Source organism: Ciconia boyciana, chromosome 1 (genome assembly GCF_034638445.1).
Source record: "Ciconia boyciana chromosome 1, ASM3463844v1, whole genome shotgun sequence".
NCBI classification, from domain to species: Eukaryota; Metazoa; Chordata; class Aves; order Ciconiiformes; family Ciconiidae; genus Ciconia; species Ciconia boyciana.
Window position 1 is genome coordinate 16784581 of NC_132934.1, and position 20120 is coordinate 16804700.

The window sequence follows — 20120 nt, forward strand, 5'->3', positions numbered from 1 at the left end:
CGAGGGAGAGGGCAGGAGCAGAGGCACCAGCCACGCTTCAGAGCCTGGCCCCGGGATGCCGGCTGGTGGGCAGTCGGCACCAGCCTGTACAGATACACGTTTTCCTCTGATGGACATTCTGAATAAAAATGTCTCTTTGGGTATATAGATTTTTTCCCCTGTAATGAAAATGTGAAGAACATCAGAAAAAAATAAAAAACAGTTCTGGTTTTCTTTAAAGTTTCAATAAGAAATAAAATTATTTGACCCTGGGATTATTCTTGCCATGTAAAAAGTAAGTATTTAATCTAAACAAATCACCTGGGCTTCCTTTAGAGTCAATGGAGAGACAGGGATCCCTACAGGGTCCATCCTAGCACCTTCTTTAGATACTTACCTTAAAGGGATAAATCCCCCTTTGGAGGTATCTGCAAACTGGTTATGGGCAGCCCAGTTCCCTGCCTTAGGACAGATGCCTGTATTTTAAGCAATTGAAGTGTACTGAGATGAATCCCATCCATAAAGAACTCGCCAAAATCGCAAATGAAATCTAATGGTCCGAAAAGCAAAACCACCTTGCTACATTTGTCTCTCTCCTCTTTTGTTTCTGTTCTCATTTCTTCAAGTGTATCTTAGGCTTAAAGTGTAATTTCTCAAAGGCAAAGACTGCAATTTTTGGTTTTCTACACATTGGGAGAATGTGTGTAGGGAGCAGTGAATAATAAAAACAGAATGAAGTATAAGCTTACAATAAAATAAAAGAAGTATTTTATTTGACAGATCTAATCAGGAGAGAGCTAAGGACAGCGGAAGAACACGCTGTGGAGCTCAGGGGCATGGGGAGAGGGAGGCCACCCTGTCTCCCAGCCTCTTTGCCTCTGCATCCCACCAGCTGGCTGCTCTTCCATATCTTGCATCCCGGAACAAACAGCTACTTTAAAAATTGTATTTAATAATTGTTTAAATGAGCTTTTCCACATTTCAAAAGGCTGTAAAGTCTATTTATAATTTATGAGAAGCTTCTTCATGTTCTAACAGTCACAGCACCCCATGGTGCCCTTCACCTTTTGTGTGCAAGTCAGGTATTTGAAGTCTTTGGTTTTTTCACCACAAACAAGAAATCCAGTTTCAACTTGAATAATATCTCCCTGGCAAGCACAGCGTTGCTGATTGTTGTAATCAACACTAAAGAGAAAAAAGACAGAGAGGATGATGAACTGTATTGTTTTAAAATATCAGTGTGATTTTCAAAGTGCTATTCAAGACATATATATTCAAGATATAATGTTTCAATGTTATTTCCTAAGGTCCTGACATTTCCAAGCTGGCAATGCAACTGGCAGGATGAGAAGCCTAGCACATACTTTGTTGTGATCTCATGTTTATTCAGAATCAGTGAGTTCATGCAGTACAACTGGACAAGACTGTTTCTAGGAACCTTCTCACATCAATAAACAAAAGTACTTGAAATCTTTCACTTTTTATTGCTTATTGGCCTATTAATCAGAAACAATTATTCTCCCTAAATTCAAAAGAAAAATGGATTATTGTGCATGAAAACTGGTGACTAATATGAAAAAAAAGGGGAATATGCTCAGAAAGAAACAACTGAAGACACATATGAGGAAGAGGAAGCAAAAGAGCTTTTCAAACCTCCACAACACGTTGCAGCCTGGTGTGCAGGGCTTCCTCTGCACCCCCTCTTCTTCTTCCCAACTGGACCTCCTGGATGAACCCCAAGCCTGCTTCACCCCTTACTGAGCCTGGGGGTATTGGCAAACCCCATTACCAGTACCCAGCTCTGGCCACCATATCCAGACTCCATGGGACGACACCCACCAGAGACACACTGCATGGGATCAGACACAGCAGTATTGGTGCCAGGGGTGTGGACAGAGGCTGAAGCTAGAGCACCAGCAGTGGTGAGCTGTTAGATCAGCACAGCCGTATGGTGAAGCTGAACTCCCAGGTGCTCTGGATGCCCTCCCAAAGCAGCCTGTTCCCTTAGCACAGACCCCGTGAATAGTCTTTCCCCCCTAGTGGCAGTAACCATGGTTCCTCAGGGCTTGAGATATGGCCCTGCTTTTTGTTTTGTACATTATTAGGATAGCTACAGTGAACTTTTAGATATATTTCTCTAGTGATGATTTATTATACCTCAATAATAAACGGCAAAAAACGATGGAACTGGCATCCCCCTGATGAAGGCTGCCCTCCAGGTGCGAATGCAAAGTGAGGTCCAGCCCGGAGAGCTCCAAATAACTCTCCTTTCGTGTGCCCCACTCGCTCCCTCTTCTTTTCTTTCCACAGCTGTTTGGAGAACCTCTGTTGGCTCCGCTATGGATTTTGAGACATCAACAAAGACCCAGACTGGAGAAGTGCTTCACCCTTGAGTATTTTCTCCCACAGGTTGTTGTCACCCGCAGCTGCCCACGGCGTTCTGCTGTGTCCCCGGTGAACTTCCACAGGGGAATGAAGGGAAAGTACCCCAAGAAAAGCAGGTTTACCCTTCCAAGCACACTCTCTGGCTTCCTGGCTTTATTTGGCCCCATTAAGCCCACATACAAGTTTCCTCCATGACTATGCGGAGAAAACTGTGTTTTGAGGCTTTAACAGAAGTGCTGTAGGCTATATATAAACCCCACAACTGTAGGAATTAGCCATGCACATTTTCTCTTCTAAAACAGGGTCTCCACTAAAAAGGGAGAGTTATATCGGACTTGCAGGAGTTACGGGAAGTTGTATTTATATTGATGACTTTATCAGGAATAATCTAAAGTCTCTGCAAATAAGACAACTGGAAAAGATCCTTAAAAGCTAATATTTGCTTTGCATGTCTCGCTATTTTAGCTATATGGAAAGGTTTGCTTCTCAGAGAACCGGTGCTCGTTTCTTGCCATTCAAGGCAAGGTGCTTCACATTTGTCACAAAAAAATCGCTATTTTTAAAGACAATTTGACTAAAGATTTTTTGGAAAGACATTTGTTCAATTATTTATTCAAGAAAACAAAAACTGCAAAGTACACACAACACAGGGGGCAGAGGGTATGGTCCTTCCAACTCTGCCAACAAATTAACTCAGGAAGCGGACTAAAGCAGCATGAAGAATAGTTGTTGAATTAGATTTACCTATATGTTTTTCAAGAGTCAATGATACTTTGTTTTAAAATATCAAGCTATATTTGGGCAAACAAATAAAAGACCAAAGAAACTCCTTAGTAAACCAGGGATTAAAATTCTATTATAGCTTTAAAGTACAATTTGTACAAGGACAATATACACAGAGCTAGGATGACGGCAACAGTTTTTCACATGACAGCCACTACCCTGCAACATAAAATAATGAAGCTTCTCAGTGGAAAGCTTTTTCCACCACAGTATCTGCTAATAGGGCATAACAGTGCTCTTATTCTGCTAATGGTCTCTGTACTGCTGAAAGTGCTAAGAAAAGATTGTCCTATTTTTATTAACCCAAATTTGTGGCAATGTTCTGTTTTAAATCCCTATTATTAGATTTTCCATACCTGTCAGCCTAAATTATCCAAAGTATTTTTCTCTAGGTTAAAATAAATTCTTCTGCAAAGGTTAAACTGATGTTGTTTAGAAATTATCCTGAGCTCAGAAAATCTCTCTGGCCCCTGAGGAACCTTTGTGGCCTATTGGCTTAGGAATGTTTCGTTACCAACGCAGAAACCGTCCATACCGTAGTCTGTTTGGGAACTAAGGTGTATGTTTGGGGTTTTTTTGGAGGGGGAATAAACAGAAATCAGAACCCAGGAGACCACAATTTAAAGAACAAAGGGAAAACAGACAATTCCGCAAGCTCCCAAAAAACCCTAGGAAATTGAGACCATCAGGAGGAGAACTTGACAGACAGAAGGATGACAGCTTCAGTTTGAGGAGAGAAAACGGTGGAGAGAAAAATGTGTCCACTGGAGGACAACAGCAGCAGCAGCAGCAAGACCATCCACTGCAGAGCCACCAAAGCCCGGTGGTTAGAGAGCTCCCATGGGAGTCACTGGCTCTGGTCCTCCGGTCGGAAGCACAAAGTGAAACCAGCTCTTCCACCATCCTGGGGAGTGTCTGAACTACTGGTCTCTGAAATGAAAGAAGTCTGCCCTCATAGTTTCTCCTTATTTTTTACAAGAAATGAAAATGTAAATATTATGCTTTAGATTGACCTGGAATAAAATCATTTTGGTTAATTTAGTTAATTTTGGTTAGTAAAATTGAGATGGACTGAAAAAATCACTTTTCTTTCTCATTACCTTGTTGGCTGGAAGAAATGGTTTCTTTCTCATACAACTGGAAAACAGAAGTAGCACACAATCACAAGAAATCTGAAAAAGTACGTTTAGACTGAAACAAGTAAAACTTCAGAAAGCTGCAGAAATATAAAGGTCTGCATGGTGAAATAACTGGGAAATCTGACGTTTTCCATCTGTAGTCAGCAATACCTGTGATATGCGTGGTGTCTGGCTGTGCACCACAACAGCGCTCTCACACGGCCCCTCTCCTGTGGTCACCCACGAGGTCCCTGGTTGCAGAAGACAGCAAGCGCAGAGCAGATAGGCATTAGACGAACCAGAGCTCAGCCAAAAGCCTCAACAGCTACACATACCTTCTGTTGCCTAACTTGGCAATATAAACAGCTAAACCAACATTTTGGAGATTCTCCATTTTCAGTCCCAAATTAAATTTAATACAAAGGCTTCTGGGGAGTATTTAAACCTATCAACATATACATGTACCTAAAAGTATGACAGAATGATGGCTGGCTATCAGCTGTTTAATTTTATCTGTGTCTATTCTGTAACTTCTGGAATCTGTAGAAACACAGGAAGCATCACACATAAGTCATGCATAAAATAAGTGAAGGGAATGATTAGATTTCGTCATGGACCCTAATGATATAACCAACGTAAGAGTAGCACAGCAGTAACACTGCATGCTAGCAAGTTGGGAACTGGTGCATAGATTTATATAATTTGCCCAGGATCAAGAATATATAACTTCTGCTTTATCTTTCTCTCAAGTACTTAATTGTACCAGATGGGAGAAAGCAGAAAAATCAATGTCTCCCTTCACTTTCCTGATCTCCCCTGTCATATGGAAGGGAAGTGTTGTCATCGTCAGGCAGGAGCAGCTAGGTATGATGGAAACCCAGCCAAGCACAGAAAATGCCAGCAACAAACCTGGAGAGAAGGAAATACCTCTTGCTTTCAAGCGCTATTATTGAAGCAGTTGCTTTTTGGCAGAAGAAGGCAGGAAGCAATCTTTCCCTTGCTGACCATCTGTGCAGAGCACATTTCAACAGTAATTGGTTTGCTTGCACGTTGCCCATCCTTTCTCACCAGATAGTTTGTGACCATCACCCTGAGCTCCCTGCAGTGGAGTTAAGGGAGTAGGTGTCTATGAACACCAAGCCAGACGGCACTTCAAACTCTTCGCTCTATCTTGAAGGGTAAGCAGCCTGCAACAGAAAACAGGGTAGAAAAGGACCAGAGCTTTGGGGAAGCCAGGGTCAGTTTGAAGTTGGGGATTGAAAGGGTGGGAGAGAGAAGAAAGGCTGCTGATTCAGGTACCCTGGCAGGGAAAAGATTTAATGTTTTGAGAAGGTCCACACAGGTACTCCTAAGGACACAGACGGGGCAAGGAAGATGTGGAGAGAGCTGGGCAGGGGATTACAGAGAAGATGTTGGAAGTTGTGGCTTAGTCAGGTGGACATTAAAGAAGTGGCGCATGCTAGGATTTTGGAAAAACAGTATTGTCATGCAGGAACAGAGTTTGAAAAAAAACCAGGGCTAACCACAGGCATGGCTACAGGGTCTCCATTCACTGCATGGGCAGGTCTGTGCAGAAATACAATGTCGTTTAGAAGAGCTGGGATGCATCAGACCTACTGGGCATGTTGAGGTGCTCACATAAGAGTATCCTGACCCCTTCAGATTGCCTTGCAGAAGTGTCCTGAAAATTAATTGAAACCCTGGTGATTGCAAGATTACACTTAGACTAGATAAAGCTTAATTAACAGTTATTTTTGCTAGGTTCAGCTCTCACCAATCATATTCAAATTGTTACAGAAAGCAACAGGCATGGTAAAATAAAAAACAAAAACAAACACCACCAAAACATGGAGTTAATATTCCTTATCATTAAAATTAAAACAATATTCTTATAAAGCAAAACCTTTCTAGCAATTTGCCAAGATTTTCTTACAACCTGTTTGGCCTGGCAGAACATCAAGGGAATAATTTTCAAGAAAACTCTGAAGATTTATTTCTTATAGAGCCCAAACAATCAAATGTGCATACTTACCTACACAGATTTTACAATACGTTTGGGGAACCTTGTTCTGCTGATTAAGCATCAACTTACATGCATGCTACTAGTATATTTGTAACACCATAAGGGTCACAACAACTTGAAAATTTTTTATAAAATATTAGCAAGGCTATGTCAAACTTGTTATTAATGAATATCCTATCATCAACATCAGCTCACATATGGCTTATCCAGACCTCTCCCAAATCCTGAAAAAGACTTTACTGTCCTTTACGCAGTTATCAAACAGCAGTGCCTTTTCCTCTATCAAAGGCAAATCATTCCTATCCCTCTACTATGCCTGCTAACACCGTTCTCAACCAGGTAGCCCTGCAGAAGCCCAAATCCTTCCTACCATCCAGGTTTTTAAGACTAGTGATACTTTTCAAGGCTAAACTTTATGCTGGGACACAGCAAACTTGCAGCAAAGGAGTAGAAGATTATGATTATTTGCAAATTCGACTTCAAAGAAACTTTGATAAACCTATTTATGAATGGTCATGTGTTTTTTCAGGAAAACTGTGTTCCAAAGAATGGAAAACAGAACACTAAAATCAAAGAAATACTGAAGGTCACAATGTACACTAGTGTAAGTGTATGTCTCCTGATAGTTGCTGGCCTTGTGCTGGGCATTTAGACAATTCAAAAAGCCATTATGTGAAAGGATTAGTGTTTTTATGTAACTTGATCAATTATAAAAATATTTTTGTTTTGTAATCATGATCTAGTTTAGTAATCATAATTACTAAAAATAGCCAAATGGTGATAGATCAGTATTTATTACTAACCTGACATTTGTAATCTAGACAGGAATTCAGCTCAGTGACTGATGTTCCCTTCCTCCCTACACACACCTTACAATCTATCAACAACATTTAACAAATCTCCACTGAATGAAAGACACAACTTTGAACCAGTTATCTGTCTACACCAAACAATTTAAATTCTTGGGAAAAGGAAAAAAACAACAAGAGTGCACTGTAACATTTTTAACTACAGCTTTCACAGTACCTCACTCGAGCACAGTACTTATCCCAGCTCCCCTGTGAGTATGAGCCTCATGAAGCAGCTGTATAAATTGCATTTTAAATGTTAGCAAAGTCACAGAAAAATTCAAAAGAAGAATTAGGATTAATTCATCTTAAAAAAGATTTGTAGTGGTAAATAATTTTGGATTATGTATTGAAACAGTGGTGATTCTGTTGAACAAAGTTGTCCTATTTACACAATGAATTAACAGTAAATAGGAGTGTTTCAGATAGCCTAAGTAGCTTGGACATATTCTTCCTTTCAGTGAACTGGACTGTTCTGCTTTTTGAGACCGTATGAAAAGAAATTTTAATGAAGATGATTTAAAAAAGGACCCAAGTCTCAAAAGAGCAGAAGTTGGACCGAGTTGGAAAAACGATGCAGTAGAGACCAAGGCCTCCTTTCATTGCCATCTCGGTTTTATTTAAACCGGCTACAGATGCACCAAGAAAATGGAAGGCCATAAATAAATGCCACTACAATAACCACTTGCATTGCAGCATTGCAATGCAATCCCAACTCCTACTTATGGAGGGACGGTAACTCCATCCAGGTTTGGGCAAGGAAACAGCGTCCCTGGCCGCGGGAAGCGTCGCCGCAGCGATGGGGCCAAAACGAGCCGACGGCGGGACTGCGGGTTCCCGCTCCTGGGTTCCCGCTCCTGGGTTCCCGCTCCTGGGTTCCCGCCCGCCTCACCCACGCCGCGGGCCCGGCCGACCTCGCCAGCCCCGCGCCTCCAGCGGGCTGGCCGGCACGGGGCTACCTCACCGGCAAGAGGCACAGACGCGTGGCGGCCTGTGACTACACAACCCGGTTTTAAGCATTAGCTAAAGCGGGGGACGTATAAACGCCGAAATCCTCCAGTGACCGAACACCTTCGCCACCTGAGGAGCGGGCGCCAGGCACAGCCGCCCCTGAGGTAAAACGGCGGGAGCGGCGGGCGGCAGCGCACACCTGCGCTTCACCCAGCACCGCCCTGAGCGGGACCGCGGCACAGGACGGATGCGGGCAACCGACACGCGGCTCCGGGGCAGGGGACGGCAGCGTGCGGCTCCCCCCAGCGCCCGGCGAGGGCCGGGCCACCCCGGCACGGCGGCTCCTTCAGCGGCTCATCTCCTGCTTCCTGCGAGCGTGGTTCCTTCCGATTGGCCGAGGGCACGTCCCGGCGCCATCGCCCCTCGATGGCGCCCGGCAGCTGCTCCGGGGCCCGCTCTCCCTCTACGGCCGCCCCTTACTGTCCCGTCCTCCCCCCGCGCCCATCTACCCTCTCCCAGTCCCTCCAGCCCTTACCGCTCGGCCCCCAGGACTGATTTTCTTCCCCTCCACCCCCTTTCCAGCCACTCCCACCCCCTCATCTCCATATTTGCTCTTCTGCACCTGTACTTCCTCCTCTCTCTCCGTCCTAAATGCCACCTCGATACCTCCACGTTCCGGTAAAGCGGCGGCTCTCTCCCCCCAGCCCCTGCCTTGCCTCATCCCCATCCCCTCCCCGCTGCCTCCGCGCTCTCCCGGCCCTGCTACCCGGCCCGTTTCTCTCGCCCTTTCTCGCTAACAGTTTGAAAGTGCCTTTTCAGCCGTCGGGAACCACCTGTGCAGACAACTGTAGCAGCAGCAAATGATGGGGGCATGGGTTTAGTCTCGAAATACTTTAGCCAGGTTTTTAATTTTGTGTATCTTGCATACGATTTCCAGCATGTTAACACTGAAGTGTGCTGAAGTGCAGGTGGAGAATCTGTGCGTGTTTACATTTGCTCCTCTTGTTTGGTTTACCATTTTCTCTGTTACTGTCTTTGATATCAGTGTGCTTCATAGCCTGATATTCTTGGGATTTTTTTTTTTTATGTCCTGCTTCATTTGTGGTTTGCTAAACTGTACAGATATGAGACATCTTATGTGGTTTCCCCTCTTTGCACACATCAAGGGACTTCATAAATCACCAGTGTTAAGAAATGCTGGGCTTTTTGGCAAGGCAGTTGTATTTTTACATAGATGACTACACTCAAGTGTCAGGGTGCTTTGGGATCTTGTTAAATACCATAGTGAAACAAATGTGTATAAAGCAGCAGCTGAGGGGCAGCCCCTTGGCTCACCTGCATGGCTTGCAGTTGACGGCTGGATTTCTTCCTCCTTGCCTGCTCCCAAAGGTAATTTGGCAGGTGCTTATAGGCTGCCACCACTGAGGTGTGATCAGGAGAGCAGAAAACAAACATGCAGGGGCATAAGAAAAGGAGCACAGTTTGAATTGGAATAGTCTGGTACTTGATGGATGCAGTATGATCACTGTTACATTGCTTTAGCACAGTACAGTCAAGTATATAGTGTCAGTGTAATGCACAGAGTTATCACTATATAATTTTATCTATTTTTCTTAAATTCTGAAAAATGTTTACTGTGTTTTCTCTCATAAAATCCTATGGAGACATCTGTAGTTAAAAATATGACTATAATGGTGCAAAGCTGCAAGCAGTTTTGTCCCATGCCACTTCTCCTCTATAAGAGGCATCTCAATGCTTCGTTGAGCACTAATGCCAAAACTGTTTTTGTCTGTGAGCAGACTGGATTGCTTTAGTTCATAGCCTGTGAGAACATCTGCTGAGCATCTCTGGTGCACAGCTAATAACCAGATCTATCAGTTGCTCTTTCCAGGCCTCAGTGCTGAGAGCATTTCAAAGCGAAAATAGGGCTTAGCCAGCAAAATTATACCCTACGACTGTTGGCATGTCAGTGTAACAGCTTTAAGTGCTATAGCTAAGGCTGTCTGCTGTTTCTGAGATGAGGGAACAAATGTACAGATAAACATATTTTTGGCCTGGTTATTTACCTCTCATGGTATCGTTCTCCCACCCCATTCTTCTTTCTGACTCTCTGATCCAGTTGTTACTATAGTTGCCAAAATGATTAAAACAGACTGATCGGAATTCAGGGAGAACATTGGCGTGTTGCTGTATCTTCTTTCCTTCCTTGAAACCCACTGTCTGCCTATCCCTAAAATGCAAAAAATACTCTTTGAATGTGTTTGTACTACTTTCTCATTTTCAGGTTCCTTTTGTTCTCAAATGCTGTAGATACCCCAACAAACACTTGTTTTATTCAAATTGTATATACTTTGGTATGCTACGTGAGACTCTTTTGTCATGGATCTTTTTTTCTCTAAACCATTAAAAACAGCAAATCTGTATTAATGCTGTGAAACTCATCACTTTCTGTGTTTCTGGGGTTTGGGTTTTATCTGCTTGCCTCATGATAAAAAAAATACCGGAGTCTTCAGTCTCTCTCGTTTCTGAAGATAAATGTTTGGTATCACGGTTTTTAAATTTTTTTTTAGATCTTACATGGAGCACTTTTCCTTGAATAATTTTGATGTCACCCAAGATGTTAGTACTTCCCAAAAGATATCAGAGAGCTCCCCTTTGGCTGTAGGAAGATGTCTAGGTTGGCTCAGCTATATGTGAACTTCTGGGCACGGTGGCAGTAGCGTAATGTAACCCCATGAGAATTGACTTTGCAAGTCTGTTTTGGTAGCAGCACAGTTGTAAAGACTACAGGGGACACCGGCATAGAGGAGAATGAATTGCTGCAATTGTAAGGAAAAATCTGGAGATACACTAGCAATGCTGTTACTAAGGGGGTAAGGTTTGTGGTGAGAGGCAGTGCCTTTTTATTAGCTCCACCAACACAGGGAAAATAACAGAGATTTTGGGCATAAAGGAGTGCTCTTACTTTTCTCACTTCAGGTCTGAAGACTGGCTCGTGAGCTTAAAATCTGTCTTTCCCCACTATTGTAGCCCATTGTCTTAAAGCCTTTTCCCTCTTAGTTAACCTAAGAGAAGATATTGCCCCTTTTTTATCCATAGCATCTAAACCAGCATTACCACTGCAAGCCAGGTTATAGTGCTTTTCCAGTTTGCTTTTGAAGATACCCGATATATATCACTTTAAACGATCACTCAGTAACTCGCAGCTTCACAAATTCTTCTTGATACCGATCTGCCCCTTTTCGGAGCAGTGTATCCCTTCCGTTTGAGTATTACCGTGGTGGTGGCTTTAGACTCCAGCGCTGCAGGAACCGGCAGTTCTCGAGAGCTGGGGACAGCTGAAGGCCCTGCTGCGGGCCCGCGCACGGAGCTCTGCAGAGCAGTGGAGCTGCAGCCCGTACTTCACACGGGCTCTATAACTCGCTACGCTTTCGGAGGGCTCGGCCCTCCGGCTGTTCCCGGCTCCGCTCTCCAGCCGGGGCTAGCAGCGAGGGGCCCCAGCGCGCCGCACCCGCGTAAGGGCAGCCGCGGCTCCCTCCAAGCCGTACGGGCGGGGAACAACGCCCTTTGTTTCCATACACACGTATTTTTCCTCATTCCTTCCCGCTCGCCAGGTTGCTGATCCCATCCTCTCTGAGGCAGCGGCTGCCCCGGGCCGCGCATGCCCGTGGGGCGGCGAGCATGCGCGCAGGCGGGGCGGGCGGGTACACGGCCGTCGCTCACGTCGCCCTGTGCCTCCCGCCGCCTCCGGGCGTCGGTGGCGGAGCGAGCCCGCCCCGGGCCACGCGCTGCCATGGTCAGCGAGGCGGGCGCCGAGCAGGGCGTTGCGGCTCCCTTCCGCTCTCCGGCCTCGCCCGCGGCGCTGGGTAACGGCGAGAGAAGCAAGAGGTAGGGGAGGGCGGGGGCGAGGCGGCCGACCCGTCCCGCGGCTGCCCGGTGCGGCCTGTCCCGTCCCGCGGCTGTCCGGAGCCAGGCTGCGGGCCTGCGCCCGCCTCAGCGCGGCGGCGGCCGGGAGCGCCCGCGGCCCACGCAGGCGTGCGGGCTCCGAGCTGACGGCCGCCTCCCGCGGCCTCCCTCGGCGTGGGCACCCGGGCAGGGGTCGGCCGGCCGGCGCTGGCTGCGAGGCCCCTGGGAGGGGATTCAGGCGTGGGTCTGCTCCGCGGGTGTGGGAGTGGGTGTTCAGACGGGCACCGGCGCCGATAACGGCTTCGCTTCCAAGTTGTTCAAGTAAGCGAAAGCTGCCCGAGCCCCTCAGGTGTGTCTGGGTTGCCGGTCGCTTCGAGCCGGTGCTCTGGTTTCGAGTGGCGTTTGCGCCATGCTTTTTCCTTTTTTTAGCTTGTAATAGTAATTTTTTTTTAACGCAGTTGGCTCTTGGATTCATAATACGTTACTTTCATAGCAACGGATTCCAAATTTTATACTTGGTGTTGTGAGGTATGTGTGTTGAGATGGGCAGAGGGGAAGGTATCAGATGTCTGTCTCAGTTTGTAACAGAAAGTGAGTCTGTATATGTGGGATTAGAGAAACGAATGAACAAATTGGATAGTTCTAGCTAGATTATAAAAATCCGCATACTCACTGGTGCAGGATGATTTAGAAACTTTCTTAGTAAAGTGCTCTCAAATTCTTTAGGTTTATCTTGTATCTCTTTACGGTGTGCTTCTACACATGTGATAGCAGAGAAGACGGGGAAAACAAAACGGTGCTAAGTTGACTTCAGTGCTCTCTGTGTAGGATAGCAGGCAGCCCCGTCTGGTGTTTCCTCTGTGCTAACGAATGTTATGGCTCCGGTCATTGCGTCTAAGCAGCTGCTTTGCCATATCTGTGGTCCTTTTCCTTAAGCTACTCTGAGTGGAGTTGAGATAATTCTTTAAAACACAAATATGTAATGTAGTAAGGACAGGACCTTGCTTCCCTGTTTTGGTTTTCTTTTTTGATGCTGTATAACTGAAATTCTGTTCCAGCACCCATCTTCTCTGCCCACTTTAATTGTGGTTTCTTTGAATCCTCTGCAGCACACACAGTATCATTTTGTTGGTCCCTGCAGGCTGACTTGACTGATGATCCTACCAAGTGCAGAGTCTGTATCTTCTCACTAAGGTCTGAAGTGAATTTGTGTGGTGAGGAAGTTGCAGGCATGGATCGTGGTTCTTCACGTGTGAACTTCCATTTCCAGTAAAGCCTACTCCTCTGTTATTGCACAGTATAAAGCCTGCTTAGCACCAGCGAGCGGCAGGGCAGGGAATAGCTCTTGAGTAATTTCACTAGAACACGCTGGAGACTTGATGTGCTCTTGAAACAGGGGAGATGAGTTAACAGATTTTTCTGCAAGATGATGATGAGGCCTGTCTCACATGTTGACAGTGTAGCTTAGCTTGCCTGCCTTGGTGTCTTTAAATAGGGGACGATAATGACGTATTCTCAGAATACAGTAAATGCATGATGGTTTTCGTAGCTTCAGAAATTCTGGGCAAAGTGCAGCGTTTCCTCAGAAGGAAAACAGCAGTGTCAACTTGTTAAAATACGCAGCATATTGGTGGGACCGGGTTATGAGCATATTTGCATGATTTGGAAACAGGTTAAGACAGTATTTCCTGGGCATCCTGCTGCTTAACGTATCAACAACTCCAAGTGGAGCAGAGATCATGTCATGGACAGAAAGAATTCTGAAGGATGGAGCTAGCTAGGATTAGATACTTACTTTGCTTTGGGCGGCATTTTTATAGAGGAGAAAAATGCTAATTTTATTATAGCCATAAAATTCTACAGCTGTAAAAATGTGAAATGCACTTTTTTTTTTCCTTTAGCATATAGTATGTGCCCACATTGGCTGAATATAGGAGCCCAGAGCAGTTTGATATCCTCCTGAGTTTATGCAGCCTATTAGATATTCCCTGCTAAGTCAGTGACTTCCATGCATTGTCAGGTCTGTTTAGCAAGCTTACTTCAGGACTGAGTTTGGTTTTTTTAATCTAAAATTCAATATATCCAATACCAATAAGAATTTAATCAAGAAAGAAATTAGTCATAGTAATTAAATGGTGAATGTGCTGGATGTGGCTGGAATGTAAGCAGCAGTGTCCAGGCCAATTTTAACAGTTTTCTTGAAGCAAGAGTGACCATCCAGTTGTCTAGCATGTGTTTCTTGAAAATATATTTCTTAGATTTTAATTACCTTATTATTGCTTTATAATTATAGCCAGTCGGTTTGAACAGTATTTCTTGTGTCTTTTAATCACAACAATTCTCAAATCAGAGGGAATATATGAAGGAGGAAGTGAAGGAGTGTGCTGAAGATGAGGCGACTGAATCGGAAGAAGACCTTGAATTTGGTGAAAGAATTGGATGCCTTTCCAAAGGTTCCTGAAAGCTATGTGGAGACATCAGCGAGCGGAGGCACAGGTAGGCCTTATTGAGATGCTGACATGATTGATGTTGGCTGTTAGCTTGATCTAGCATGCTTTGGGATTAGAAACTTCAATAGGAGGAAAACAGACTTCTGTGTTTATTTGAAACTAGTGAAAATTGGTTTCTTGGTTTCTTTTGTGGACTGACAGAGCTCATCTCCTTCAGGTAAAGACATAGTATCTTATCCAAATAGATGCATTCATCACTCATCTCAAGGGATATTTTTGTGTAAAACTGGTGAGACTCAAACCAATGTAAAGGTTCACTGTAAAAACTGCTAACCAGTTACAACTGGAAGTGCACTGTGCCAAGGTCATAGTAAAACTTTCTCATTTGTTGTCTCACTAAGCCCTTTTCTCTGCATCAGGTTTCTGGGTGAGACTGTGTCAGCGTGAGCTGAAATGCAGGTTGGATTCAGCTCTATGCTTTCATAAAAGAGGAAAAATATTCTCCAGAGGTGTCTAAGAACTCGCTGAGTTAAGCATCAGGATGAAGAGCAGCTTTCTAAAGCTTTTTGTCTTGAAGGTGTAGTTGATTTTAAGAGTAAGGAAAGCCCTTTGAAGAACTAAACACTCTACTCCAGGGAATGTGCTTGTACTGTCCTTATTAGTCACTTGAGCTTCTCTCAAAAAGCGGTAGCTGTAAGAAGTACCTTTTCTATATGTATCTGGACAGAAAATTGTGCCTGTAAGTTGGGTTGGGTTAGAGGTAGCCTGATCTGAAAATAGTGACTTCATCTATTGGAATTGTTTGCAGTTAGATAGGAAACTACTAGCAGTTAGTTTTGAAATGGAGGACAAAAATCTCTCTCATGTGCGATTATGGCTGAAACTCAGTTGAATAGAAAGTACAAGAAGCAATTGCAATCTACAGATAAGCCTTTGAAGTTATTACACCACTTGTGTAGAAGTAAATATCAGGAGGATCTGTATTACTTTGCTATGCTTCCTGAATTGCAGCGTTAATAATTAAAGCATTATTGTATATAAAATAATCTCTAAGAACTGATTAAATAACTCTTTGTTAATGTTAGTCCCAGTTCCTGAGAAAGCAAGTGAGTGGTTTTTATGTTGTATTTCTTAGAAAAACAATAAATGCTTAAAAATTCCCTTTTGGTAGTATAGCACCATCCTTCATGAGAACTTTGCGTTGGTGAAGGGTACCTTAAGGATTTCTCAACACCAGAAGTTACTTTAGCATTCTTTGATTTATCCCACTAACCTTATAAATGACAATATAGCATTTTCTTATTCTATACCATTATAAAATCTTAATATCATGTTCCTGTTTCATTCAGAATTAAAGTGCCAGGCTTACTTTCTGGTGTGATAGGGATGTAGAACATACCAAGACTCTATTCTCAGACTTTCAGCACCTTAAAACCCATTGCAAAAGAAGTACCGGTCTGTCAAACGGGCTGAAACTCCAGCTCTGGGGCTGGGAGAGCCTTCAGAAAAGAGGATCTGTCTTTGGAAATTCTGCAAGACTTTATTTTCCTGTTCAGATCCAAATACCTTTGCTCAGAATTACCCAAAAAGCAGCTATGACTCTAATTTTTTCCTTGTCTTTAGATGGACAGTATGGCTCCAGCTTTCCTATTGCATTGCTGGAATGAGTCTCGCCTGCTGGCCTCCAAAAGGAAATTGATAGCCAGAAGAGTCAACTGATTAGTGCATCTACTTTCACAGTATGCATTGACATGAAGGTTTTCATATACGTGATCGTTACATAGCTTCAGCTGAAAGCTAGAACTTGACTGCTGCATTGATCATCAATGTTTCAATGCTGCAGCCAGTGGTTTATTTTCTGATCCTGTAGGACAGTGCCTTTATGTCCCTGCTGCCACCTCTGGCTGTAGACCACTGTGTAGTGAATTGAAGCCTGTCAACAACAGGCTTGTTTTTTCTCAAGTTGCCCCTTACAGACTCCATAGAAATACTCCACAGAATGCAGATGGAAGACATATACTGTCAGTAAGCTGTACAAATCACTACTGTGCTCCATAACTGAAGTTTTTTTCAACTTAGCAAAAGCCATGATTTAATAAAAGGGGCGTAGGAGGTGCTTCTGTGTATCTGTTACTATGTTTCTGACTATGTGCAGCAGGGTGATCTTCCCTTTGCATTGTACAACTTTGTAAGTGTGATGAATAGGCTGCCTCGGAGGTAAGTGAGACACATATACCATTAAAATATACCAATTAGTTTTCTTCCTAAAAATAATTTCAAATCAGTTCTTCACTTATTTAGCTGTTGGTAGAATGGATAGCTACGTGTTGCTTATCGCCAGAGGGAGAATTGTTTGAAATACTGGAGTGGGAGTCCTGACTGTGCAGCTCTACGCAAGTAATATAATCAAGGCACCTTTTTCTAACTGGACAGTGCATATAATGCATGTTCTTTCTCTTGTCTGCTAGATTCTTGGCTCTAAAACTACATATAAAAAAAATTATTATAAAAGCTTAGGTTGTACACCAGTGGAGGCTTGAAGGGACTTCAAGGTGTACCTTCTCCTTTCATGCTTGAATTTAGGATTGAGTTTGCGTAGACCATCCCTAACAGTGATTTGTGGGCATTGTGTTTTATATGTGGAGGAGGATCTAGCCTGTTTTTAAGTCTTCCATATTGGGATTTCACAACCTCCCCATCATTCTAGTATTTGACTGTACTTAATGTAAAAAGTTCTTTCTTGATTCAAAGGTAGGACTTATTCTTTTCCCCTCCTATGTAAAAGCCAATAATGTAGATATGAAAACACTTTTTTCTAAGAGCAGTTTATGGATTTATAAATCGAAGATACCAGTATTGTACTGGTAACGCTCAGATTCTGGAATGCTAGAGTTTTGTTCTGCTTATATTTCTGACTAATATTTCTCACAATCTAAACGTCTTTCCCCCCCCTCTTTTCTTTTGACCACTCAGTTTCCCTGATAGCATTTACAACGATAGCTTTCCTAACTATAATGGAGTTCATGGTGTATCGGGACACATGGATGAAATATGAATATGAAGTAGACAAGGATTTTACTAGGTAATTTTTATTCATTATAATTACTTTTAAAATTTAAGTTGTCTGCATTTCAGGACAGAACAGATTTAAAATGTTTGTGTGACTTGCAAGCAATTTATGATTGAAATTAAAAATGAAACACTAAAGGGACTTGATTTTTCTTCTGTTGATTGCTTTGGGTTTTTTCTTTTCTGGAATCTATGAAGAAGAGAAATTGAGATTTCTGCAATTAAGAAGTCAAAATAGTGTAGGTTTGTTGGTGGAGTCCCCTGAGGAATTATTTGCTAACAATTCAGAGGACATTGTAATACGTAACTCCACATCAGCTATGTAAACCCACCAGATTCGCGTAATGGTTACTCTAGTTCATACAGTTAGTATATTGCCATTATACTTTCTGCTGCTGGAGGTGAACCTTAGAAACTCAGAACTTTGACTACATTATCTAGAGATCGCTACTGATCTAGTCTCCAGTTATGGCCTCCAAGATCTGCTGAAGACACATTTGCTGTTGGTTTTATGTGCTTGTCTGGACTGCGTTCGCCTTTCTTCCTGAGGTGGTCAGGCACCCATGAGTCCCATGTGAAGTTAATGGAGATTTTGTGCACTGAACACCTTTAAATATCATGTATCTGGAACTGAAATAACTTTAAAAGCTGTTTGACCAGTTGCTGTGGTAACAAGCTAAAGTTACATATATTAATTGGATGTCTTGAACATAGAAATACCAAAGGTTTCTGTAATGAAACAATAAAAAAATATGAGAAATGTAAGGGAGATGCATCAAAAAGTCAAGTTACAGTAAATCCATTCAGACAGAAGGGAGTTTCACATTTAAGTCTTTGCTAAAGTAGATTATTTCCCTAGTGAAGCTATCGCATGGGAAGGATAGGCTAGTGGTTAAGAGATTATTATGGGGCTTGGGAAACATCCTTCTGCAGATTTGCCAGTTTGATTGTGGGCTAATCACTCAGCCTGTGGTTCTGTGACAATTTAAACCAATGGAGATTGGTATCACTTTAACTGCTTTTCTCCTGTCTACTGACCATGTCTCATCCCAAGTTGAGCCAACGTTGAGTCCCTTGCTTATGTGATTTGTTTGTGGTCAGCTAAGTTCCCAGAAGAAGCTCCCTGGAAGTGATAGGACCGTACGGCTATAGTAAGGGGATTTATTCATTATAGTTTAAATGACTTTTGTGAAACTAACATGAAAACCAATAGGAAATGGCCAGAATATTGGGGAATGCCACACAATCAGACTTTTGGTGTGATGGAGTTTTTTGGGTTGTTGATTTTGGTTTTTTTCCCCCTGATGGGAAGAACTATGTTTCACCTCCCCTTGTGGTGGAAACATTCAGAATACAGATCTTAACGTACAAGGCATTTTGCTATTACAATAGGGAGCATTTTTGAGAAAAGAGCTTTTTTCCAGAAGCAGTGCTAGAAAAAACAACGATCCTTATGACACGGCAGCGTTTTCTGGGAACTGGTTTTAGTAACTTCTCAGCCTGATCCTGAATGTCACTGTCCTGAAGAATTCTGATTAGGATTGGAAATACAGTGGCCTGCCTTAAGGACAAAACAGGAGGAAGGTGCTCAAATATTTACTCAGTTTTAGATTTGTGACTCCTACATTGTCCTGATCCACTGCATTCTGTGGAATTTATTGTGCTGTTGTAGCTGTGTGGAAAAAAAAAATGTGTAAAATATTGAAAACTATGTATTCTTAATAAGAGTCTGACAAATTCTTGGTCCAGTAATATTTCCAAAAAATCTGTTAGGAGTTTTGTAGTAAAATGCAACAGGGAAATCTGATGCTTTTATCTCATAAGTTACAAGTGGTCATTAGTGCTTTAGTAATTAAAAGTCCATCTTGGTTCACCTAAATTTTAAACAGCTTAAGTTTATATTTGTTGGTGTAAATTTTGTTATTTGACTGTTTCTGCAAGTAATCTGAGAATTTTAGTAATATATCTCTTGATACTTGTATTCAATGTTACTTACTAGTGCTTTGCCTTTTTTTTTCTTTCCAGTAAGTTAAGAATCAATATTGATATTACAGTTGCCATGAGGTGTCAATGTAAGTATTCCATCAGTGAAAGTTTTGAAACACTTTAAAGGCTCTTCAGAGTATGCATTTGCTTGCAATATAGTTGGATATTGTTCAAAATATGCTAACAGTGAGATTTCTTCTGATCTTGATGGTATGTAGTGATCTTGATGGCATATGACTCACTGAAAGAATTGATAGGAGATGTGAAGAAAGGTATTTATGCCATCTCATTCGCATCTCGCAGAACTTTGCTTTGTCAGCAAAAAAGGGATCTGTTCCACTCCCTCCCTAGCTGGAATATTCTAGAGGCTCATTGTGAGACACAGCTCAGCAGCTTTTATTTATTTATGAACTTGGCAATTATTAACCTGGTCTATTGTTTAACAATACTGGAACCATCAGGTAATTTCATCCTCCTGATGAACATATGGATACCTTCCCATTTAAAGGCAATGCTTACTGTTCTTTTGACATCATTTAGGTAATGAGCTGTTATTTGTAGGGACTGGTTTTGGTTGTCCTGGACTGAGGAAGAGGGAGAATACTACTTCTACCAGGAATGC

General features: G+C 42.8%; 1 protein-coding gene and 1 long non-coding RNA gene across 5 annotated transcripts in view; one reads left to right on the top strand and one right to left on the bottom strand.

Moving 5' to 3' along the window:
* Positions 1-4703: 4703 nt before the first annotated feature.
* LOC140650961 (uncharacterized) lies at positions 4704-11726 on the bottom strand. Its single transcript, XR_012042214.1, has 4 exons — positions 10154-11726; positions 9423-9508; positions 5789-5946; positions 4704-5452 (listed from the first exon to the last, which is right to left on the bottom strand). It is a non-coding gene; the product is annotated as an uncharacterized lncRNA (long non-coding RNA).
* A 59-nt stretch (positions 11727-11785) lies between these two features.
* Positions 11786-20120, top strand: part of ERGIC2 (ERGIC and golgi 2) — a 36131-nt gene continuing 27796 nt past the window's right edge. For all 4 annotated transcript variants that reach the window (XR_012042212.1, XM_072859877.1, XM_072859868.1 and 1 more), the window contains exons 1-4: positions 11786-11975; positions 14344-14489; positions 17417-17525; positions 19538-19584. Coding sequence is in view for 3 of the 4 variants with exons in the window: in XM_072859877.1 (XP_072715978.1) it covers positions 14384-14489; positions 17417-17525; positions 19538-19584 (262 nt within the window). In the remaining variant the exon portion in view is untranslated. The remainder of the gene's footprint in view (positions 11976-14343; positions 14490-17416; positions 17526-19537; positions 19585-20120) is intronic.